At 61.6% G+C, this 24,830-nt stretch overlaps 2 protein-coding genes across 2 annotated transcripts in view; one reads left to right on the forward strand and one right to left on the reverse strand.

The window, feature by feature from the left end:
* TIAM1 (TIAM Rac1 associated GEF 1) overlaps nt 1–24,830 on the forward strand; it is a 180,358-nt gene that overhangs the window by 40,560 nt on the left and 114,968 nt on the right. Inside the window, exon 2 of the mRNA XM_036350041.1 lies at nt 1,629–1,686. The gene's annotated coding sequence lies outside the window, so the exon portion shown is untranslated. The remainder of the gene's footprint in view (nt 1–1,628; nt 1,687–24,830) is intronic.
* On the reverse strand, nt 1,248–11,358 carry LOC118675827 (vegetative cell wall protein gp1-like). The gene is made up of 5 exons (XM_036348597.1): nt 11,290–11,358; nt 5,133–5,189; nt 3,986–4,056; nt 2,029–3,298; nt 1,248–1,951 (listed from the first exon to the last, which is right to left on the reverse strand). Exons 1-4 carry the CDS (start codon nt 11,356–11,358, stop codon nt 2,296–2,298), a joined length of 1,200 nt encoding a protein of 399 aa, XP_036204490.1. The 3' UTR covers nt 1,248–1,951; nt 2,029–2,295.

Here is a 24,830-nt window from a genome sequence, read left to right on the forward strand (position 1 = left end):
AAAAGCGAAATATTTCCTGTTGCGCACACCAAACAAGTCAGTGCAGGACGAATGACGAGGTCATCGGCTGCTAAGATACTCGCTGCTGGTGTTAGTGGCAATGGTGCGCCTGCGCGTATGGCCCGTAAGGGAAATGAGTGCCACATGATGACAGTCATCAGTCATCAGCGAACGTTGTAGTTGGTTATTAATAATTATGTGTAACAGGATGTTGTAAAAATTAAGTTACAAAATTTTTATTAAAATGTTTCCTACAAACTGTTACATTGGCTGGACCGCAAAAATATTCGTTGTGGGCGCCTGGGGCCTGTGGGCCACGAGTTTGACACGCTTGCTCTACAGTGTCGACATAGCCAGTGCCAGGAGCCAATGGACGGCACACACCCAGCAGGTGCCTGAGGGCCTGGAGCCGAGCTGCTTTCCTGGGGCTCCGGCTTCTCACTGGACAGCCCCCGCCCGCACCCTTGTGACCGGGGCCAGCACCCCCAGGGACCAGCACCCTCGGAACCAGCGCCCTCAGGGACCCCCGTGGAAGAGGGAGAACTCGGACACGCGTGGAGTGGGCACCAGGGGTGGGTCACCAGGCAGCACCGGGATGCCAATCCTGTGGCAGGAGCAGCTTCTGACGGGAGCCCTGGGCGGGCAGAGCATTGCCATGGCAGACTCCGGTTGTGCACAGCCCTGAGGTAGGCGCTGTGATGGTCCCCACTGGATGAGGGTGTGCGTGTCTCGTCATTCCAGGGACGGCGACGGGAAAAACACATCTTCGCCTCCAGGACACGCGTGCCTGGCGTGTGGCTGGTGGTGCCAGGCCCGGCTGCTCTGTGGAGCACAGTGGTGTCTCGACTAGAGGGGCGCGGAAACCTCCTCTGTGGGGTGCGGCTACAGTGTTTTGCACAGATTCAAGCCTTGCACTGAGGAGAGGGCACAGTCCTCTCATTGCCACGTGCAAGTCCCAGCTGGAGGGCAGGGCCCCCCCAGCACAATCACAGCCAACGGCTATAGTTGTGAGCTTGAACCTGTGGTCCGAACACGTGGCCCCACGTGCCTGTGTGATAGAGTTCAGGTGCACGTAGTGGAGCGAGGTTGAAACCCACGAGAATGCTGTAAACAACGTGATCACGCCCCTGCTTTGCCTCGTGGCATCTGCTATAAAATAAAGACACGGCTGTGGGCGCGGGCGCTGTCTCTCTCCATCAGGGAGCAGCGTGTCCCCCCCCCCCCCGCCCCCCCCCCAGGATCACCCTTGGCTGGGCTGGCGCGGCACACTCCTCCCTCCGGGGAGAGATTGCTTCTTAACTGTAGCCGTCCTGCTGAGGACAATCGTAGGCGGCACCCGTGTCGCCCTTCGTGCTGTGTCTAACAGGACCCGACCCGCTGAACCTGGTGTCGTTGCTGTAGACGTGGCGCCGGGTGAGGCCCTGGGTCGCGTCTGTGCCTCCTCGTTACCCTGTAAACGCCCCGATCTGGGCTCTCTGCTTCCCCCTCCAAGTGCCTCGCTTCTCTCCTCTGCTGTGGGCGCGCGCGGAGCCTGGTTTGAAGGTTTTCTGAATGATGAGCGGTTTCTCTCGGATAAAGCGAGGCTTCGTGAAGGCTGCTGTCACTCAGAGTCTTTCTTTGATCCCCAGGTTGGTGGCCATGTTCCAGGTGTCCACGTCGCTGGAGGCGTGACCTGCATCGCACCTGGTGAGTGGTTTACCCGCATGCGTGCCGGGGGCGCCGGGCTCTGCCGTACGTGTGCCTGGCCACGCAGTCGCTGATCCTCTCGCCCTGGACCTGACCTGGTGTTCGCTGCTTCCCATCCCTCATTCTCTGCACGGCCTCCCTCACGGGTGTGTTCGAAACAGCGAGCTTCTGCGGGACCCAAACCGCCCAGGTCGTCTGCTTGAGGGGCATTGTGGGGAGAGGCTGTGGCGGAAGCCAGGTTCTCAGGGAGCATTTTAGTCTGACTCTGAAAAGACAGGGATTGTTTTTGAACAGCACAGGACTATGAGCCCATGTGAAAATGAACAACAGTTTACTTCTTACCGTCACTATTATGCTCCGATTTCCGTGACCGTCTCAGAAATCACTTTCCATGATGAGTTAAGAGCACTCGGGGTGACCAGAGGGTTTAACCGGGGCCCACACCCTGTACTCGTGGGTTCCCCTCCCGCGGCTCTGCTGGGAGGCGGGCGCCCTCCCTCATTCTCTCCTGCACGGCGTTGGGTCCTGTGGGTCCCCACACGGAGATTGTGCTGCCAACGTCCTTGTGCTGTTGAACATGTTTCATTGTCCCCAAAAGTTCCTGTCACCTCAAGGCTGGATCAGGCTCAGGTTTAGTTTGTTGGTGAAAAATACTTCATATGCCCGGCCGGTGTGGCTCAGTGGTTGGGCGTTGACTGGGAAGGTGAGGGGGTCCCAGCCGTGGTCTCTGATGGACCGGGAAGGTGAGGGGGTCCAAGCTGTGGTCTCTGATGGACCAGGAGCTGGTGAGGGGGTCCCAGCTGTGGTCTCTATGGACCGGGAAGGTGAGGGGGTCCAAGCTGTGGTCTCTGATGGACCGGGAAGGTGAGGGGGTCCAAGCTGTGGTCTCTGATGGACCAGGAAGGTGAGGGGGTCCAAGCTGTGGTCTCTGATGGACCAGGAAGGTGAGGGGGTCCAAGCTGTGGTCTCTGATGGACCGGGAAGGTGTGGGGGTCCAAGCTGTGGTCTCTGATGGACCGGGAAGGTGTGGGGGGTCCAAGCTGTGGTCTCTGATGGACCGGGAAGGTGTGGGGGGTCCAAGCTGTGGTCTCTGATGGACCGGGAAGGTGTGGGGGTACCAGCCGTGGTCTCTGATGGACCGGGAAGGTGAGGGGGTCCAAGTTGTGGTCTCTGATGGACCGGGAAGGTGTGGGGGTCCAAGCTGTGGTCTCTGATGGACCGGGAAGGTGAGGGGGTCCAAGTTGTGGTCTCTGATGGACCGGGAAGGTAAGGGGGTCCAAGTTGTGGTCTCTGATGGACCGGGAAGGTGTGGGGGTCCAAGCTGTGGTCTCTGATGGACCGGGAAGGTGTGGGGGTCCAAGCTGTGGTCTCTGATGGACCGGGAAGGTGTGGGGGGTCCAAGCTGTGGTCTCTGATGGACCGGGAAGGTGTGGGGGGTCCCAGCTGTGTCTCTGCCGGCTGTGCTTGCTCGTGTCTCCCATCCTCCCAGCGCTCCGAGCCCAGGGCCCCGGCTTCCGGCCGCAGCCTCCGTGGGCAGGGACGATGGGGCCGCGGAGGAAAAGCAGCGCTTGTGTCGCACCCTCTCACCCCAGCGGGGCCACCGACATAGGCTCTTTATGGCTAAATGTTGGCTGTCAGACTCCAGCTCACCTGGCTGTTGGAGCTCACCGAGCCCGACCGGTTCCGAGCTGTGTGGTCCTTGCAGAAGTTTGCGTCTGTCTTTTTTTTTTTTAACGTTTTTATGGATTTTAGAGAGAGGAAGGGAGAGAGATACGAACACCAACGATGAGAGAGAAGCTTCCGTCGGCTGCCTCCTGCACGCCCCCTCCCGGGGATCGCCCGCACCCTGGGCCAGTGCCCCGACCTGCGACCTCCGGGTGCGCGGATGATGCCACCCCGAGCCGCCCGCCGGCTGGCCTTTCTCGCGCGTGCGTCCAGCTCCGGAACCGGTGAGCTGGCCTCGGGGCCGCGTGCAGCAGGGCTCCTGATAGCAGCATTAGGTACCGGCACCGACCATTTAAATCAGGTGCAGATTAAAGAAAGTGTTTTTATTAGAAAAATTAAAAAGCCAGGCAGATTGGCAGGGCGGGTGGTGGGGGAGGGGGCATTCGCCCTTAGCTCTGCGTGGAGGACGCTGTGCGAGGGTCAGGTCCTGCCTTAAAGGGCCAGCGCACGGAGCAGGATGCCCGCGGCCCCGAGGCCAGGTCTGCCAGGCGCTCGGGCCCTTGTCTGTGGGAAAGGGGTGCCTCCCGCCTCCCTTGTTGCCCGGTCTGGGCAGCTGGCACTGCCAGTGGCTCACGGCTTCTCGCCGGGCATCCGGCAGGCTGTGACCCACGCCCCCTCCCGCTGTCCTTGCTCCCGGGCCCGAAGCTGTGAGGTGGGGGGTGAGAGTCCGCTTTCCGCGTCTCGGGCAGGGCTCCCGGGTGCCCTGGCCGGTGGGGCTCAGTGGGCGGCGCGTTGGCTTGCGGACTGAAGGGTCCCGGGTTCGATGCCGGCCAAGGGCATGGACCTCGGTTTCGGGCTTGATCCCGGGGCCTAGTTGGGAGCCTGGGGGAGGCAACCAATCCGTGTCTCTCTCCTCTTTCTGTCTCTCCCCCTCCCTTCACTCTGAGTGTTGATGGAGAAGTGCCCTCAGGCGAGGATTAACAGCAACAGCAACCAAAAGCCCTCCTAGGTGTCTGGGACGGAAGTCGGCATTGGACGCATTAGTTCCCTGAAACACGGCTGACCCCGGGCCGTGGGGGGTTCCTCCAGCCCCACCCGTGCTCTCCTCCCGGCCTGTGTGGCAGGTCCCCCCTCCCCCGTGGACTCTCCCCCCACCAGCCTCCTCGGCCCCCGCCCCCCTGTGGCCTGCCCTGCCCGGTCTCAGCAGAGAATCTCGCTCAGTTACCCCCCATCCTGATGTCTGATCAAGTCCCGCGCCCTCACCTTCGGTGTGGGAGTCCGTGGCCTGCCTCCCCCCACCCTGTTAGGCCTTCGGCCGGCACGCCCCTCCCGGCGTCTCCTCTCAGCAGCGTTTCACCCGCTGGCCCCGTCCCCCTGCTCCTTGCCTGCCGTTCCCGCCCGTCCTTGTGTTCAGGTGGACGTGGATCTCTCCCCGTCGCAATCGTCCTGAGTGAAATCTTCCTTGCCGTTTAACAAGCGTCAATAATTCTCTCTTTAATAACTAGAGGTTCTCCCTGGATATTCCAGGGTGGGACCCTGTGCACCAGCTCGGAAAGGCTAATTCCTGAAACAAAACCCAGAATTGCAGCGGCTTTCACCCCACGGAAATGCATTCCTGGACCAGGTGTCGTTCTCTCTGTGTGGCGGTTCCGGGGCCCGGACTCCCTCTGTATTGTGGCTCCTCCATCTCCGTGTGTCTCACACGCACACCCCGTTCCTCAGGTCGAGCTGTGGGAGGGGAGCGCGCAAAGCCTGTGGGGAGGACGCAGCTCTTCGCTCACGTCCCGTCGGCCAGAGTCCAGCCGCACCGTCACTCCCGCCGTGAAGGAGGCTAGGAACTGTCGGCCGGGGAAGAGGGGGTGGGTTTGTGGAACAGACGGGTGCACCTGTCAGTCTGAGGCAGGCCGCGCCCCGAGACGCTGTAGTGACGGCTGCCAAGTGTCTCCGGTCCTGACGGCCGGGACCCCCGCGTGGGGGGACTCTCACTCAGGAGAGAGCCAGCGGTCCCCCCAGTGGAAGAGAGTCGCACAGTCACGGCCACGGGGGATCTCTGCCTGGGCGCCAGGTGTGTCCGCGCTTGCCGGCCTGTCCGACCAGCTGGTGAAACGGTCCCGTCCCCTCTCCCCAGGCCCCACCGTCCTGTGGCTGGGACTCGCCTGCCGTGGGATCGAGGAGACGCCTGTGGCCGCGGCCGCGGTGCAGTGCGGGGAGCACGGGAACACGGGAACACACGTGCGTCCCTGGACAAGGAGCGACAGTGGGTGGGTGGTTTTTCCCTTTAAACTCATTGAAGGCACGGGGTCCCCTCCCCCCTGTGCTCAGACCGCTGGCCTGGGACACGCAGCCTCCACCACACGTGCTCTGGGCGTGGGCGGTCGTGTTGTGGTGACAGAGGCCAAGGATTCGGGTTTGTTTTGTGTCGGGAGTTGCCTAGAGGCAGACGCAGGTGGGGTAGGGGCAGCTCGCCAGCCCTCACACCTGGGACCTGCTTCTCCCGTCTGGATTCCTGCCACTTTCTCACCCCGCCCCCCCGCCCCCCCCCCCCCCCCCGACTGCGAAGGGCCTGTCTGGGTGGGGAGGGCCCCTCCTAGCAGGAGGGCGATTTATAAACTGAAGAGAGAGCGAGAGAGAAACATCAGTGATGGGAGAGAATCACGGTCCGGCTGCCTCCTGCCCGCCCCACTGGGGATGAGCCCGCAGCCCGGCCTGTGCCCTGACGGGAATGGAGCCCTGACCTCCTGGCTCCTAGGCCGACGCCCACCCCTGAGCCAGGCCAGTGGGGCCTGGTTAGTTGTGGGTTTGCAGGTGGAAGGAGATGCTCACGGTTGGCTGAGCCCCACAGTTGACCCCTCCTGGGAGGGAGCCTTCCTGCCCCGTGGCCCCGAGGGACCTGCTCCCCACACGGCCTTTGTGGGAAGCCCTGAGCCTCCTCTTTCTGTCTGTGGGGCCTTCTCCTCCTCTGGGCCCCGTGTTCCCCCACCCCCTCCCTCCCTCAGTCCCTACCCCCTCCCCCTTCCTCCCCCCTCCTCCCTTAGTCCCTACCCCCTCCCTCCCTCGGCGCCTGGCCTGGCCTGTGCTTGGAGGTGACCTTCCCGGTGCCTCCTGCTGGCGGCCGGGCCGAGGCAGTGACCTGGGATCCCCTCCGTCTGCTGGTGGCGCCCGCAACGTCTGTCCTGCTGGTGTCGCTTTCCGACATGGACTTGACAGCTCTCCTGGGAGCCCTCGCTGGGCCTGAGGCGGGGGCGGGGGGGGGGGGGCGGGGGCGGGGGGTCTCTCCAACATGCTCTCGCCAACGTGGGCCGGACACCTGTCCCCCTCCGTCCATCTGTCTGTCCGCCCGTCCGCCCATCCGCAGTGACTCACTCAGCTCTCCGTGCCCTCTGGGTCCCTCGCCTCTGGGACCCTCCCCTCTGGGACCCTCGCCTCTGAGAACCTCATCCCTGGGACCCTCCCCTCTGGGACCCTCCCCGTGGGCTTTGGGGGGAAAGGACGGTCTCTGTAAGTCTGGTGGAACCGTGTGAGCCGACGGTGCACACGCTGCAGACTCGCTGGACGGCCCGCTGCGCCTCCCCCTCGCCCGGACCCCCTCCTGCCCCTGGCTGCCCAGGAGACCATGCGCGGAGGGGACCTTCGCCCCGGCCCCTCCATCCTGCGTCCAGTGTTCCACAGAAAGCGCGTCCGGCCATTCCTGGGGCGTTTTCTCTGTGGTTCTGGGGGCCGATCCCTGCTCGCTCGGGTGAGGCCCCTGGTGTGGGTGCCATGCCGACTCCCCTGCAGGCCTCGCCTCCCCGTCCTGCGTGCAGTCCCTGCGCCCCCCCACCCCCGGGGTCGCCTGCGGATTCCCGATGCTGACCCCCTGCAGCGCCGTCACCCCAGCTGGTGGTGTGGAAGGGGGTGCGGAGCCCTGAGGCGGGGTGCCCGCCGTGTCCCTTTGTGTGTCCTTTGCCCGGGCTGCCCCGAACCGAGCCCAGACCTGGTCGGAGGAGGCGCAGCTGTGAGGAGGGATGGCGGCCAGGAGGGCGCGTCTCGCCGTGTCTAGTTGATTGGCGGAAGCGGAGGACGGTCCCTTTCTCAGGGACACAGGTGGGGGCTGTGGCCGAGTCCACGGTGAAACGCACTAGAGACACATGAGAGCCCCGGCTGGTGCGGCTCAGTGGTTGGAACGTAGCCCGTGCACAGAAGGGGGTTGACTTCGGTCACAGGCACGTACCTGGGTTGCAGGTTCGATCCCCAACCCCGGTCAGGGCGTGTGCAGGAGGCAACCGGTTGCTGTGTCTGTCACGTGGATGTTTCTCTGTCTCCCCCTCCCTCTCTCCCTTCCCCCGCCCTCTCTTCCTCCCTTCCTTCCACTCTCTCTAAAAATCAGTTGGAAGGGTATCCTGGGGTGAGGATTAACCACAACCACAACCACAAAAGATACACATTAGAGTGTGAGGGGAGGCCGTCCCAGCCCGACACACGTGTCTCCGCGACGGGAACACGGTCACCCGGCTTCTTGGGAGGAGCAGGCGACGCGCCCTCCCCGCCTCCCCGCCCTGCGGCAGCCACGCTTCCAGTCGGCTCCGGGGACGGGCCTGGCCGGGAGGGCCGGCGGCCCAGGTGGAGGTGAGAGCTGGGGCCCCTGTGCCTCTGAGCACCAGGTCGGACCGTGGAACCTGCATCCACCCAGAGAGACGTGGGCCGTCGCTGGGGTGCAGGTGACAGCCCGGGAGACACCCGAGGGGAGACGCCAGAGCGACGGGGAGGAGAGAGCCGAGTGCCTGCGGGTGGGTGAGGGCGTGGAGGGGGAGCCACGTGTCAGAGGCATCGTCGGACCAGCACCCGGTGCCTCCGAGGGGCCGTGGCAGGGACAGTGCTGGTCTCCCTCCGTCGGGGGCGTCAGGATCCGCTGGGGAGGCTGGAGGCCCTCAGGGACTCGTGGGTTTTCCGTGGGGGGCCTGCGTCTGTAACTCGTCCCGGTGCTGCTAACGCTGCGTCTGGGTCCTCGGACCTCGGGCGAGAGAGAAACCCTTCTCGTCGGCGAAGTGACACGGAGCGAAGAAACGATTCCAAGGTGGAAACGAGACCGTGGCGTAGTCACGGCTGCCTGGCCCCGTGCGGGTGGCGGCCGGTGCTGGTTCTGGGCCGGGTCAGCGGGCGGAGCAGGAGCGCCAGCTGGGCTGGATCGAGTGCCGGCCTCCTGCGCGTGGGTCGCGCCCTGTGCGGGAGGCGTGGGCTGCGCGGCTCGTGCTGGTCTGGCCGTCGGGCCGACTCCGTGCAGCCCCGGGAACGTCTCCGTAAAGAAGGTGGTTCGGCCGCAGGCTTCCCTCAGCCACTGGGTGTCAGGGACCTGCCCTGAGGCGACACGGTCTCTTTTTAAAGGTTTGTTATTTCTGATCATAACTGATACTTGATACAATACTTTGGTCACAGATGTTCCGATCACTAAAGTATAAACGAAAGCACGCCAGACGCACGTCATGGACAGGATGGCGACACTGTAAAGCTGTCCGGAAGGTTCCGGAACGACCTGGACATAAATGCCAAGGCCTGGCAGAGCCGGCCAGCCCTGGTGGACCTTTCTTACCCAGGTGTCCGTTCTCCCCTCATTGCCGAGGTGCTGATAGGGTTGGGGACCCAGGCACGCCTGGGGGTCCCTTAGAGCTGCATCTCTGTGCCAGGCCTGGGGCCCCGGCACGGCCCTGAGCCTGGGCCCCACCGTCTGTGAACCCCCTGCTGGTGCGTGAGCCCCTCCCGCCCTGGAGCCCAGCCGCCAGCAGGAGGCAGAACGAGTAACACGGAGCCGCCCGGGATTTCGGCGGCGTTTCCGTCTGCTTCGCGCTTAGGGCCTCGGAGTCGGTTTGTGAGACTGGCTTGGCCGCCACGCACCGGCTCCCTGGGCGACGGCGGCATCTCAGGACCCACGACCCTCTTCTCAGACCCGCGCTGTGCGGCCCCGTCTGCGGGTGGCCCCTTGGCCCTTCCTGGGAGCCCCCGTGGGTGCGGCGCCTCTGCCGGTGGTTTCGTGTCGGAGTCGCTGGGGCGGGAGTCACGGGGCGGCTGCGTCTCAGAATTACCTGCAGAACCGGACAGACGCGTCGGGCGCTGCTCGGAGAGACGCGTTCCTGGGAGGTGGTTGATGTCTCCGGGGGAAAGGGGAGCGGGAGGAGGGCCGCGCACACCCCTGCCTCCACATCCGGTCTCGGCTTCACCCCACGGCCCGCGGTCCTGCCCGCAGCGCGGCTCCGGCTGCAGGAGGCAGCGGGAGGGGGTGGGCCTCTGCCCCGCGCTGCCACGTGCGGGTTCTCCCAGGGACGCCCGCGTTTCCTCTCATCTCGGAAAGGGGACCCCGGAGCCCCATAAACGTCTCCTGGACTCATCACAACCACAGACGGCGGTTTATTGCATCCCCATTAATGACAGACAACAAAGTTTATTACGGCAACTAATAATAATAACAACAATAAACCGCGCTTTAAGGGGCCGGGCACGTGGCCGGTACCCTCGGAGCCCTCGGTGTGTGCGCGTCACCTTCCTCCCGTCCGCAGGGAACCTGTGAGGCTGGTGGTGTCAGCGACCTGCCCGAGGTCAGGGGGGAGGGGGGTCGGGGAGATGCTGGGGACTCGATCCCTCCGGCTGCACGTCCGTGGTTCTCTCTCTCTTTCTTAAAGAATATTTGTATTTTTCTGACTTCAGAGGAGAAGTGGCTGTGAGGTGCCGGCCCCCCGTTTCCCAGGACCCCTGTGGGCTGTCGCCTGGCCTTCTCGCTTCATCTGCGGCTCCTCAGAGTCCCAGCCTCACAGGCTGCCTCTGGCTTTGGGGACAAGGCTGCTCTGTCCAACACACACAGGCTCCCTTTAGCAAACAGTCTGGTCTCTGAGCCTCTCAATTCCAGATTTAAAAAAAAAAAGTTTTTTATTGATTTCAGAGAGGAAGGGAGAGGGAGAGAAAAAACATCAGTGATGAGAGAGAGTCATGGATCGGCTGTCTCCTGCACGCCCCACGCTGGGGATCGAACCCGCAACCGGGGCCTGTGCCCTTGACCAGAATCGAACTGTGACCTCCTGGCTCATAGGTCAACGCTCAACCACTGAGCCACACCAGCCGGGCTCAACTCCCGATTTTTAAGTGAGAGTCTGCATGGCTGGATCGAGTCCCGAGTGGACGCCGCCTGCCCGCTGGCTGGGGTGGAGAGGCCGGTGTCTGGGAAGTGGGTGATCGCGTGGCGGCCGCATCCCAGTCCGGGAACAGTTCGCCGCTGTTGGCGTTGGCTCTGGGTTGGGTAGGAAAGTAGGCGGCTCCTCTCGGGCCTGGCTCCTCTTGGGCCTCCTCGGCCCGCTGCTCCCAGTCCGAATTCCAGGTCCGGCCGAGGGGCGGGGAGGGGGTGCCCGCGGCCGCAGTCTGCTCGCCCGGTGAAGCGCTGGCTGCCGAGATCAGCGAAGCAGAGGGCGGTGGAGACTGACGGCCCCAGTCAGCGTGCCTGGTGCCGCCGGGCCTGGAGTTAGGTGAGCGCCTCTGGACGTACCTTTCCTGGGCACTCGCTGGCTTTTGGGTTCTTACCTGTGACCTAAACACCAGTTCCGTCTCTGCCCTGGCCGGGGCGGCTCAGTTGGGCGGTGTCCTGTGCATGGGGGTTGCTAGTCCTCTTCCGGGTCAGGACACGGGCCCAGGTTGTGGGCTCGACCCTCGGGGGAGGGAGGGGAGGGGAGGGGGGCGTGCAAGAGGCAGCTGATGGATGTTGTGCGCTCACATCAACGTTTCTCTCTCTCTCCCTCTCCCTTCCTCTCTCTCTAAAAACCAATTTAAAAAAATCTTAGGAGAAACAAACAGCCTTTTCCCGTTGGCCCGTGTCACTTGGTCACATGCATGAGGCTCCTGCATGTGTTTCGTGGTTGACAGCCCACTTCCTTCTGGTGCTGCGTCGTATTCCACTGTCGGGAGGCACCACGGTCTGCTCACCCAGCGCCCGCGGAAGGGCAGCTCCGTGGCTCCCAGGGTTGGGCAGCGACGAGTTGCTGCTGCAGACATCCGTGCGGATGTGACAGACACACGTGACCTACGTGTGTGGGCATACAGCTGTGGTTAATGAAGTTTTCGTTTAATGACGATACAAACGTGCTCAGTTATATAATGTTTGAAAGATGTAAAGAAGAAATCACTTAAACATTCAGTTCAAGGCCAGTTTTGAATGTAACGTGATAAAACGTGACATTGGAGCGGCCCTGGCCAGCGTAGGCGTGTGGTGCTGATGTATTTGAGCGGCTGGTGGTGAGGTCGGGGGCGATGCCGGCCACATGCTGGCTCTGTCTCCGCTCAGATTGCTTCTTACGTGGCTTTTTGTGATCATCAGCCTCCAGCAGACTCCGCCGGCCTGGAGGGGCTCCCCGGGGTCTCCCACCCGCCGACCCCGCGGGGCCCTGACCTTCATCCCCGAAAGCCAGGCAGCCCTGGCGGGGGCTCGCTGGTCACCCCGGACACAGAGGTTGCGTTGGGAGGCGACCAGTTGATGTTTCTCTCTCTCTCTCTCTCTCTCTCTCTCTCTCTCTCTCCATTGCTCGCTCTAAAAACCAATAAGCACGGAGGGACCTGGAGAGCATTATGCTGAGTAAAATAAGCCAGTCAGAGGAAGACAAGTGTCACATGACCTCACTCACAGGTGGGATCTAATGAGCCAAATAAACTGATGAACAAAAATGGACCCACAGACATAGAAGCTGAACCGACTGTTGAACCTCAGAGGGAAGGCGGGGGTGTGGGTGGTGGGAAGAGATCAACCAATGAACTTGTGTGCATGTATGCATCACCCATGGACACGTGCAATGGGGTGGTGCGGGCCGGGGGTGGCCTGGGGGGTGGGCAGGCTGGAAGAGGTTAATGGGGGGGAAGGACCTATGTCATACTTTCAACAATAAGGACTAAAAAAAAGGTAATAAAAATAAAAACCACAGTGTATCCTTGGGTGAGGCTAAGAACCCAGACAGGCGTTAATCTGCTGGTGGAGGGGACCCCGTCATTCGTGGAACCGGGGGCCCGACGCCCAGGACTTGATGCCGATGGGCCCGCTGTGGGCTTGGGGCGCCTCTGGGAGGAGGGGCTCGGGGAGAACCTGACAGGCAGCCCCGCGTGGACCAAGGTCGGGGGGGCGCCCGCTCTCCACGGCTCATGGTCACCACGGCAAGCAGCGGACTCACCCTCACACGGCCTTTCCTCGGTTTCTGTGAGTGGCCGTGCACGCCTGGCGGCTTTTTAAATGTAAAGACCCGTTGTCTCTGTGGAAGAAAGCCGGTTTGGGCCAGAGGACAAATGAAGGCTCATCCAGGCCCGTGGCCGCCTCGCCAGCCGGTCCGCGAGGTCCGCGAGGCTGGCGACCCCGACCCCGTCGGTGTGTAAATGTGTAAAAGGCTGTAACTCAGCCAGCAAACTGCAGGCCGAACAGGTCAGTCTCCTGGCTGGAGTCCACTTCCATACCCACCTGGAGGCCTGACCCAGAGCCAAGGAGAGGCCTCACAGGGGTCCCGGGCAGGTGGCCACCCAGCCGGGCGCCATGGACGCCGACCTACACCCGCCGCTCCAGCCGCGGACCCACTGGTGTCTGCCCTTGGAGGGCAAGGCTTCCCGTAGTCCCGTGGGACAGACAGAGCCCTGCGAGGGCCTGGGCCTGGGCCTGGGCCTGGGCCTGGGCCAGGGCGGGTCTGGGAGCGCGGGGCTGGCCTCTGGGTGGGGACCTCAGTCTCCTGCGAAGGGCGTGGCCGGTGGGCGCCGGGGAGGCCCTCTGATGGGCGGCCCAGGTCAGGGGCCCTTCCTCCCTGGGAATCGGACGGTTCTGGAAAAAGGATGCTAGTTCCTTTGCTACCAGGGTTCCTAAGCTTTGGTTTTGATCTGCAAGTTCGCTTGTACTTTGACTTTCGGAAAGGACCATGGGAAGCATCTGGGCTGGGCGCTGGGAGCCAGCAGCAGGCGGAAGAAGGGTGTTTTTTATTTTTTATTTTTATATTTTGTTGATTTTTTACAGAGAGGAAGGGAGAGGGATAGAGAGTTAGAAACATCGATGAGAGAGAAACATCGATCAGCTGCCTCCTGCACACCCTCTACTGGGATGTGCCCGCAACCAAGGTAGGTGCCCTTGATCGGAATCGAACCTGGGACCCTTTGGTCCGCAGGCCGACGCTCTATCCACTGAGCCACACCAGTCAGGGCGACAGTGTATTCTTTTATGTCTTTACTGAGCTGCAGAGCGGTCTGACAGTCAGCGGTCGGAGAAGTTGAAATTGGGGGTCTCATGGCTGAGGTTGGCTTTTGTGACCTGGTCACATCCTTTCTCGGCTGTTCTCTTCCTCCCGCCCTGAGGGAGGCGGGGGAGCCTGTCCTCATGCTCCATGTCCCCTGTGGTTGCAGGTGGTGCGTGGGGAGCTTCCTGCTGTTCGTGTAGACACTCCGGGCGTGGCTGGGTGGCCCCCGAGCAGCAGAGGCCTTGCACGGGGGTGGGCTGCCGAGTCGCCCCCCTCCCTCTGCCATCTCTGACTCAGGAATTCCCACGGGTCCGCGGAACCTCCGTGCACAGTGCTCGGGGTCTGGCTGGTGTTCTGATTGTTCCGCAGCGGCTCGGGCCATTGCGCAGGTGTGCGCGTTGGTTCTGTGGTCAGTGTCCCGTCTGCAGGGCCTGTGTGTCCATCGAGTTAGTGTGGGAGTGTGCTCTCTGCCAGGGACCTGCTTAGCCGCGCGCATGAATTACTTCTTCCACTTCTCACCACTGCCTGGCGGGGCTCTGTTATTTTCCTCCTTTGACATAAAGGGAAACTGAGGCTGGGGCAGGTCTGAGTGAGTGTGCACTGTGCGTGGTGGCGCCAGGACTCAAATCTAGTTCTGGTTCCCAGCCCCCGTCCTGAGCAAATGGCGTCACGGTAAGTTGTGTTGAATTAGGTGTGTGACTGCGCCATGAACATCGCATATGTGTTTAACGTAGGATTTTGACCGACATCTTGATGAACTAGAAAGACTAGGGGACCAAGCACTTTTCTTTGTATCATGACTAGTGATGGAATTTATTATCTTCCAATAGACTTTTAATAAAAAAATTTTAAAATATTTTTATTGATTTTAGAGAGGAAGGGAGAGGGAGAGACAGAGAGAAACATCAGTGTGAGAGAGAATCATGGATTGGCTGCCTCCTGCACACCCTTTACTGGGAATCGAGCCCACAACCCGGGCATGTGCCCTGACCAGGAATCGAACTGTGACCTCCTGGCTCATAGGTCAAAGCTCAACCACTGAGCCACACCAGCCATGCTAGACTTTTTCTCTTAAATCACTCAGTGAGCTGTAATTCCCATGGCATATGATTCATCTACTTAAAGTGCACACGTCAACAGTGTTTAGAATATTCGGAGCTTTGCAACCATCCCCATAATCCGGTTTATCACAGAAGAAAGTCTGTGTCCATTACGGGTCCCTCCTCATATCCCTCCAACTCTCCCACCTCATCCTCACCCTCGGGCAGCCATTAGCCCGTTTGTCTCTGGGTTTGCCTGTTCTGGACAATTCATGTGAGTGGAGTCATGCAGTGCTGGGCCTGTGTGACGGCTTCCTTTCTCTGACAACAGTGTGTTCAGGTCGTGGTTTGTGTCCGTACCTCATCCCTTCCTCGCCGGACGCTCTTGGTGGCGCGGGGATAGCGTCCTGTGTCCACCCGTCCATCAGCTGAGGGGCGTTGGGTTCTTTCTGCTCTTTTGCTCTTACAGACCGTACTGCTATCCAGCAGTTCTCAACCTGTGGGTCGCGACCCCTTTGGCGGGCGAACGACCTTTCACAGGGGTCGCCTAAGACCATCCTGCATATCAGATATTTACATGACGATTCATCACAGTAGCAACATGACAGTGATGAAGTAGCAACGGAAATAATTTTATGGTTGGGTCACCACATGAGGAACTGTATTAAAGGGCCGGAAGGTTGAGAACCACTGTGCTCTGACACACTCACGTGCAGCGCTCGTGTGCACAGCGTTGTCATTTTCCCAGGAAGGACCTTGCCGGGGCCCGCGGTCGCTCTGGGTTTACTGTCTGAGGAACTGGAACTGCGGTGGCTGCCCCGTTCCCCATCCCACCAGTGCGCTCCGATTTCTTGACGCCCTTGCCCGTACTTGCTGCTTCCTCTGGTTGACTGCAGTCATTGTTGTGGGTGCGAAGACGTATCTTACTGTTTTTCCCTTCAAATGTGTGTTTTTCTGATTGCCGTGCGGGTGAGGACCCGCCGGGGTGGCTGCGTGCCTCGGGGCCGGGTGCCTGAGCGGCCCCCTGCTCCTGCATTTTGGTGGGAGGAGGGGTTGCTGGCGTTGGGCACGTTGGGGGGTACTGGAAAGCCAGGGAGGCGTTGTCAGGTGTGCGGTCACTAGGGAGGTGGGAGCCGCCGATTGGAGAGCTTGGGTGGGGCGCGTGGCCACAGCCGTATCTCATCCGTGGCCCGGGCTGGTCCAGTTGCTCGTTCTCACTTGTCTGCAGTTGAATGAATTAAATTTCAGAATAGCCTGGCCAGTTTGGCTCAATGGATAGAGCGTCGGCCTGCAGACCAAAGGGTCCCAGGTTCGATTCTGGTCAAAGGCACATGCCCGGGTTCCGGGCTTGATGCCCAGTGTGGGGCGTGCAGGAGGCAGCCAATCCATGATTCTCTCTCATCATTGATGCTTCTCTCTCTCTCTCTCTCCCCCTTCCTCTCTCTGAAATCAATAAAAACACACACACACATTAAAAAAATTTCAGATTCGGCTGCGGGGAGCCAGGGACGCTCACTCTGGGAAGAACGTGAGGTCCCTGGAAGTCGGATCTGAGCGAACGGGTCGCTGCCTGACCCGGCGTGAGGCTGGGCTGGAGGAACGGATGGACCCGGAGCTGGGACGGGGAACCTGGGCCCGGGAGAGTCCAGGGCCCGCGAGGGGTAGGACGTACCTGGGGAGGTAGACGGACGGACGTTCTCTGTCTCCGATGAGAAGGCACTGGCCGCACCGTGCGGGCCGTCGGTCAGGGCTCGGCCTTTGACCGCCCGCCTCCCGGGGCGCAGGCTCACCGGGGCTGCCTGGGCTCGGCTCGGAGCCCGTGTTTCTGGGAGCGTGGCGCTGCGCCCGGTCCTGCTGGGAGGGCCACCGACGGGCCGAGAACACGCAGGGCGGCGTCCAGCAGGGCGGGGCCTTCGCTCCTCTCCTCTTCCCTGTCCCTTCCTCCTACGACCCTTGGGAGCCGCGGGTGGATGACTCAGCCTCGTTGGCTGACCCTCCGCTGTGGGCGGGGTGGGGGGTTAGGGACTAATCGGCTCCCGGCCCCGTCCTGTCTGCAGCCGGAGCCGAGCAGGACCGGCCGAGAGAAGGCACGGCCCGAGCCCCGGACGCCTGCGCTTTCTTCTGCAGCGCCGACCGTCCATCTGTTTCCCATCAGCGACCGTGGGATGGAAACGGCGCCCCCCCCCCCCCCCCCCCCGCGCTAGGGGGACGCTGTCGCAGGGCCGTCTGGTCCCTGGGCGGGAGCCTCGGGCTGAGGAGCCTCAGGCTGAGGGAGCCGCGGGCAGTGTCCCCGCTCGGAGGGGCCCAACCCCGGGACCGGGGCCGGGAGCTGTCCACCGGAGCCAGGTGACCCGGGCGCTGGGCTGGAATCGCCAGAGTTTTGTGTTCCCAAGAGGAACGGGAAGTCATGGTTTTATGTGAGGAATTATTTTAGATGTTGGATCAAAAAGGAAAGAAACTTTAAGAAAACAGTCCCACAATCCAAACAAAATGTGTTGGCAGGCCACACCGCCCCTCGGGCCACCGGAGGCGTTCGCGGTGTGTGCTGACCGCAGCGTGTCTCGTCCGTGCTGGTCTAAAGGGCAATTTCAGACGTTTATAGATGGAAAAGCCCATCCAAACGCTCAGGGACCCCTTACCCAGCTTCAGGGATTAGCATCCATGCCGGATCGGCTTTCATCTGCAGTCAACACACACGCACACACACATGCACACGAATGCACACACATGCATGCACATACACACACATGTACACACACAGACACACACACACACACACAGTCCATGGATTATTTTGCACACCTCAGACCTTATATGTCAGTTTGTGTCCCCAAAAGATAAGAACATGAGAATCTGTGAGCACTACAGCCCCTTAATATTATCAACTATCCTGTTAGTTTTCAGAGTTACCCTCATGCCTGGTAACTTTAACAACAGTCTTTTGAACCACCATCCAGCTGAGCCCCGCTGCCCGGGCTGTCTTGTCCCTCTAAAAGGGCGGAGGGGGGCGGCGAGGGGAGGGTGCCGGGCCAGCCTGAGGTGGAGGGTGGCGTCCTCCCTCCCGCCTTCCTGCTCACCTGTCCCCTGCCTTCCTGCCCTGGGGCCCCGCGAGGCCTTGGGCCGACCTTCAGGTCCGGCCCCTCAAGTGGGAGTCATTTCCGGGCAGGTGCCCTGGTTCTTCTCACCCTTTGCACACAGATCTGACCTCTGGCTCCCGTCCCTGCAGATTTCCGAGGCGGCGAAGCTTCAGGAACGGCTCCAGGCTCGTCCTCCTGGACACACAGGGCTGGGAGGGAGGCTGTGGACGGCCCGGCCGCAGCGTCACCACGAGGTGCCGGTGAGCGCCTGCTGACGGGAGCATCTCCCGGCCCAGGGGCTGGCGAGTGAGGCAGGAAGGGGGGCTGCTGAAGGCCGCCCCTTCCCATCGACCCCAAACTCAGGGTCCAAGGGCGACCTGTTTCCCGCCCTCTGTGCACTGAGGGCCTGGTCCTGCATCCGACGGCCATGCAGGGCCCAGGGGCCCGGTTCCGGCCTGTCTTCTCTGACCCCCCAATAGCTGCTCCTGAACAAGGGCCCACTCCAGCTTCCGGCTGACGTGCAGCTCATCCTTGACGTCCATCATGCACCCCCAGGGAGCAGTGGTCACGGCTGCGGTCAGACAGGTGGGGGCGGCCGGGCCGCAGGGCAGCGACGCTGGGGTCGGCCTCCAGCCCCCCTGGACAGTGACTCCGTGGTGTCAGGGACTCTGACTCGATTCGGGGGAAGTGTATCAGGCACCTGTCGTGTTCCAGGCGCTATGACGAGTGCTGGCGATGAAGGGACGTGGAGACACAGACACTGGAAGGCGTTGGAGCCCAGTGGGCGGGGCGGCTGGTGCCCAAGGAGGAGGATGGTCGCAGGCAGGAGACGGGGTGCACAGCCCGGAGCAGGGGGTCCGGAGTGGGATCCATGGGAGAGAGCGTCCCCTCCGGTCCCTCCTGTGACCGGAGACGGCATCCCAGATCCTGAAATTGCTCGCTGACTGGTTTTCATTTTTTGTTTGGAAAAAAATCAAAGAAGGAGAGTAAGTTCCCACATGCAGAACGGCCTGGTGTTTAGACGGCTGTGCCCGAGGGTGCAGCTCAGGGGAGTAGGCTGGTGGCTCTACACGGATTGCGTGCTGTCGCTTTGCCATGGTAACGGCCGAGCTGAGGGGTCGTGGCAGAGACTGTCTTGCCCGCCGCTGGTCTCCGGCGGCCACCTCGGTGGCGTCAACGGTAGGAACTCGTTTTCTCTCAGTTCTGGAGGCTGGTCCTCTGAGGCCTCTCTCCTCAGCCGGTCGCCGTCCGTCCACCTGTCCATCCACCCGTCCGTCCACCCGCCCATCCACCCGTCCGTCCACCCGCCCGTCCACCCGTCCATCCACCCGTCCATCCACCCGTCCGTCCACCCGTCTGTCCACCCGTCCATCCACCCACCCGCCCTCTCCTGCGCCCTCACAGGCCTCCCGCCATCCCTGCCTGGTCCTAATCTCTTCTCATAAGGACACGGGTCATTGGATCAGGGTCACGCATACGTGTTCACTTTTCCTTAGTTACTTTGAAGACTCTTCTTCCCAGGGCTGAAGAGCGCTCCCACCTGGGGATGGTGGGATACGTGCAGCCGCCGCCCCACACAGCCCGATGCAGTTCCTGCCTGACTGGGTAGCAATGCCTGCCCACTCTGCACGTGCCCTTACTCAGCAGTTACGGTGCCGTCTGCCTGTCCTCTGTCCTCTCAGTGCACACCCTCTTGTGCCTGCTACCATTCTCTTCTCATCTCATCTGTTCATCCACTCATGTACCCATCCATCCAAACATCCATCCATCCATCTGTCCATCCATCTGTCCATCCATCCATCCATCCACCCATCCACCCATCTGTCCATCCATCTGTCCATCCATCTGTCCATCCATCCATCCATCCACCCATCCACCCATCTGTCCATCCATCTGTCCATCCATCTGTCCATCCATCCACCCACCCACCCACCCATCCATCCATCCACCCATCCACCCATCTGTCCGTCCGTCCGTCCATCCATCCATCCATCCATCCATCCATCCATCCATCCATCCATCCATCCATCTGTCCATCCACCCATCTGTCCATCCATCCGTCCATCCATCCGTCCATCCATCCATCTGTCCATCCGTCCGTCCATCCATCCATCCATCCATCCATCCATCCGTCCGTCCGTCCATCCACCCATCCACCCATCCACCTATTCATCTGTCCATCCACCCACCCACCCACCCACCCACCCATCCATCTGTCCATCCGTCCATCCACCCACCCACCCACCCACCCACCCATCCATCTGTCCATCCACCCATCCACCCACCCATCCATCCATCCATCCACCCATCTGTCCATCCATCCATCCATCCACCCATCTGTCCATCCATCCAAACATCCATCCACCCATCTGTCCATCCATCTGTCCATCCATCCAAACATCCATCCACCCATCCATCCATCCATCCATCCATCCACCCATCCATCCACCCATCCATCCATCCATCCATCCATCCATCCATCCATCCATCCACCCCATCTGTCCATCCATCCAAACATCCATCCACCCATCCATCCACCCATCCACCCACCCACCCACCCACCCACCCACCCATCCATCTGTCCACCCACCCATCCTATAGTCCATGGTTTTTGGGCTCGAGGGCATCAGCTGCTCTAGGGCTTGTTTGCAGAGCAGACAGGACTCTCCCCAAGGATTCCCATAGGTGGCGCTGTGTTGACTCCGCTGTGCCGGGTGCTCCAGTGTTTCCTGGGCCCCTTTCTCCCTCCTCCCCAGCACACCCTGCGCCGTTGTCATGGAGCTGCTGGCTCTGCACGTCTCCTGTGGGGCTTCTTGCTGGGGATGGAGCCCGAGATCCGCTGAGCAGACGCTTCAGGTAACGCCCAGGAAGAGGCCTGCCTGGCGGCTCTGCTGTGCGTGTGGCTGAGAGCCACTTCCTTCGTGGCCCCGTGAGGAGCCCAACCCGCGGGCTTCCTCCAGGGAGAGCGGGGGTCCTGGTGTGGGGGCTGCTCAGGCATCTCCTGCACCTCGTGAATTTCGGTCCTTGATTTGGTTCTTTTTAAAAATATATTTATATTAATTTCAGAGAGGAACGGAGACGAGAGAAACATCAATAATGAGAGAGAATCACTGATTGGCTGCCTTTTCCATCCCCCACACTGGAGACCGAGTCTGCAACCCGGGCCTGTGCCCTGACCGGGAATCCAACTGTGACCTCCTGGTTCCTAGGTCGACGCTCAGCCCCTGAGCCACCCGGCCGGGCCCACCTCGGCCCTGAATTCAGTTCTCCATTCTCGTAGAAGAGGGAGAACCGAAAGCGCTCCCCCTGGGCCACTCAATATTTGGAAAAAGGAAAACAGGATAAAAGGAAGGAAGGAGGTAAAGTTTTAAAAGGGATAAAAAGAGAAGCGGGCGGAGTGGAGGCCCGGGCTCCTCACCCCAGCAAAGCAGCAGCGTCAGCCCCCAACCAGGGCCAGGCCCCGGGAAACCCCAGCCCTGTTAGCGCCTCGGCTGCCAGGGACCCAGGCGACTGAAGACCAGGTGGACGTGTGCTGGCCCGGAGGACGGGGTGAAGCTGGACGCAGCGGTCGGCACTGGGGGCGCTCTCCTCCGCTTCCCTGTGTTGGTCGGTTTTCTCAGCCTGGCTGGCACCTCGCACCTTGCACCTCCCACCTCACAGGCAGACAGCCTCAGGTTTGGGGATATACTCTTGGAGGCCAGTGTGGACCAGCGAGGCCCCATGTCCAGGGGCTCTGGGTCCGTCATTGCCCGGCCTGGACAGGTGCCCGTCTTGGTGGCGGGGACGGTGGAGGAGGAAGGATGGGGTGCACGGGAAGAGCCAGTGAGTGATGACGGCAGAGAGGAGCAGTGCCGCCCACCCCCCATCCTGGGCTGAAGGGACCTCAGAGAACTCCATGTCCCCGTCCCGTGGGCTGGAACCTGCCCAGGAAGTAACCCACCTCCTCCCCATGCAGACAAGAGAGTGGACTTATGAGCCCTGGCCAGGTTGCTCAGTGGTCAGAGCATCGTCCTGATAGGCCATGGTTGCGGGTTCGATCCCCGGTCAAGGCACACACAAGAATCAACCAGGGAGTGCATAAATAAGTGGAACAACAACCAATGTTTCTCTCTCCGTCCCCTCTCTCTCTAAAAAGAAGTCAATAAACACAATTTAAAAAAGAAGAAGAAGAGAGGGGACTCAGGGCCCTGAGAGGGGTGCGCGGGCGGTGGGTCCATGGGAGGTGAAGGCAGGCGGTGCTGGGCGGTGCTGGGATCTGGGCTGTTCGGGGGCCCCCACCCCATCTTCCCACTTCCTTTCTGTTGCCTCTGGGCTGTAAGCGTCGTTGGGTCCACACTGCGGACAGAGAGGAAGTGGGAAGGGGTGGGGACGCTGAACCCAACTGGTTATTTCATTTTTTTAAAACACACTTTTATTTATGTCAGAGAGGAAGGGAATGGAGAGGGAGAGAGAAACATCAACGATGAGAGAGAGTCACTGATCGGCTGCCTCCTGCACACCCCCCACTGGGGATGGAGCCCGTAACCCAGGCCTGTGCCCTGAGCGGGAATCGAACCCGTGACCTCCTGGTTCCTAGGTCGACACTCAACCACTGAGCCACGCCAGCTGGTGCTGATTTCGTTTTTAAATGAAGTTAGGGGTCTCCTGGTGTGCTGGGCCATGTGCATGGATATGTCTGTATCTGTATGTGGGTGTATACATACGTGAATACACCGTCCGTCCGTCCGTCCCACCGGGAGTGGGCTTTTGTCTGCCAGGGCCCTCACTCGCCTCACAGCACTCACTGGACACCAGGTTGTGTGGCGATGAAAAGCTCCTGGGCTGATGGAGTTTTGAGCGCCCCCTGCGGGTGCCTCGGCAGGGCCAGGCCCAGTGGCTTGGCAGGGACTTGCGGCCCTTCTACGGCCCTCCGGCCGGACGCCCCCACCCCCGACCCGCCAGTCATCTCTCTGACAATGTTCCCGGAAGCAGAGCCCCCTGCACTCACGGCCGTGGGGCCGCGGCAGGCTCCCCGGTGCGAGGAGGAGGCCCGCGTGACCGGTGTGTTCTCTCGCTGCTGTCCTGCCTCCCCTCGCATTTCCCCGAGGTTTCTCGGAGCCGCGCTGTGGACACGGGTTTTCCACCTCCAGGCGCAGCGAAGATGCTTCTGTCTGGAGGCTCAGTGTTCGATGGAAGTGCTTTCCCGACGGCGGCAGTTTTCATGTGGGTTTTATCACCGCGTCTGAGGTCGTGCGCGGAGCTCGCTTGGCCGGCCTGGGTGGCATGGTCACCGCCCATCAGGCGGCGCCAGGCCGGCGGGATTGTGTTTATTTCTCCGGCACGGCCAGCGGCTCGGTGCCGGCGCAGACCAGGCAGCGTGTGGGTGTCACCAGGTTGGCGCCTTTGCCAAAAGGACGTGACCACGCGGTGAGGGCGCGGGCGTTAGGAAGGGAATTGGTGGCAGACAGGAGGACCGCAGGCCGCGGGCGTTCACAGCCGTGGGGTTTCCTGGTGCCCCGCCGACTGCAGTTCGCAGGACTCTGCCCGCGTGTTTGCGAGTGTGCGAGGCCACGTAAGCGTCTCTCCGTTCGGTTGCCAGCGGGTCCCCGTTTAAGTGGTGAAACAGGCTCGTCTTGGGTCCGAGCTACTGAGGGCCTGGACTTGGAGACGTTGCCGCTGCCACCGCGGTGAGCCCCGTTATCCTCCGGAGGGAAGGACGGTGGCGTCGGGGTTCGGGCAGGTCCCGTCGCTCTCATGGGTGGGCGGGCGGATCCGCGTTTAGACTCCCAGCAGTTTCAGATATAAAAGTGGGTCCTGGTGATCAGTCAGTTCCAACCGCGGAATGTGCGCACGAGAAAGCTTCCGAGTTTCCATGGTGACACTCAGGCTCAGCGGGCTGTGTTTGGAGCTGCAGTGGTGCCGGGAGCGGCTTTTTATTGGGATTCGGGTAATTTGTGTGCGTGGAAACTGCTGGCCCAGCGTGGCTGCGGCTCCGCCGATGCCGGGGACACGGGTGACGGCTGGTGTGGTCCCCGCCCACCTGGTTCCTGGGGACCCTCAGCTCAGCTGGCGGCGACGCCTTTTGGTGACACTGCCTCGGCTCCTGGCCAGGTTGGATCTGAGAGCCCTGACCACATCCGGAAGCTTCTGCCGAAGGAAGGCGTTTGCCGCTGAGGACACAACTGAAAGGAATGTTAGGCTGCGGCCGGCGTGGCTCAGTGGTTAAGCCTCGACCTAGGAACCAGGAGGTCACGGTTCGATTTCCGGTCAGGACACAGGCCCAGTTGCGGCTTGATCCCCAGTGGGGGGCGTGCAGGAGGCAGCTGATCCGTGATTCTCTCTCATCATTGATGCTTCTCTCTCCCTCTCTCTCCCTCTCCCTTCCTCTGAAATCAATAAAAACATTTTTTTTAAAAAAAGGAGCGTTAGGAGTCAGCTGCTCTTGGTCTAATACACAAAACGGCGAGGTGAAGGCGAGTCGGTCTTTGGGGAAAAGAAACGCCGGGGGGTTGGTTTCTGAGTGACGTCAGCGATGACGGGGAGCGGGGGGCGCTTCCCGCGGGGCCCACAGGCACAGCCCTCAGTGAGCGGTGCTCGTGTGGGCGGGGCTCTGCCGGCAGGGCCCACGGCCTGGCCTGTGCGTGTCCACGTCCACTTTTCAGTGTGTGGCTGTGTGGCTCCGGGGGATCCGTCGCCCCAGGTCTCCCCGACTGCGGGACATTGCTAACGGAAAGTCACTGGTGCCCCCTGCGGGCGCATGGGCGGGACCGAAACCCTGCGTTCCACGCGCGTTCATGCTCCTGGTGCGCGGGTAACCGTTTTCTTGTCCTGAATTCACGCGGCCTTTGAGAAGCAAAACTAGGGGTAGTGAGTCAGAGCCGCGGTTCCGAAGCCGGGGACCTTGTGGGGGTCGAGGTGCCTTCCCTCCCCTCCTGTTGGGTGGTGCCCGGCACACGCCTGGCACCCTCCCTCTGCTGCGGGGGGAGCAGCTGGGTCCCCTGTGTGCCTGCCCTCTGCCCGCTGCCCGCCCGCCGCCTGCCGCCCGCCCGCTACCCGCCCGCTACCCGGCCTGGCTGGTGGCGGGCTTCTGCCTGGTTGGTCTCTGGACGTCTGTGGCTGAAGGAACGGCAGGTTTCCACGTGCTCAGCTTGGCCGTCACCCAGTCCCCTCCCATC

This window comes from Myotis myotis, unplaced genomic scaffold (genome assembly GCF_014108235.1).
Source record: "Myotis myotis isolate mMyoMyo1 unplaced genomic scaffold, mMyoMyo1.p scaffold_m19_p_2, whole genome shotgun sequence".
NCBI classification, from domain to species: domain Eukaryota; kingdom Metazoa; phylum Chordata; class Mammalia; order Chiroptera; family Vespertilionidae; genus Myotis; species Myotis myotis.

Coding starts and splice junctions, on each gene's coding strand:
- LOC118675827 (XM_036348597.1), bottom strand. CDS start 11,358: ATGTCTGCAGCAGCAACTCGTCGCTGCCCAACCCTGGGAGCCACGGAG. Junction 5,190..11,289: donor TGCCCTTCCGCGGGCGCTGG/GTGAGCAGACCG, acceptor CCCGGCCGACAG/TTCCTAGCCTCCTTCACGGC. Junction 4,057..5,132: donor TGGACTCTGGCCGACGGGAC/GTGAGCGAAGAG, acceptor CCCACCTCACAG/CTTCGGGCCCGGGAGCAAGG.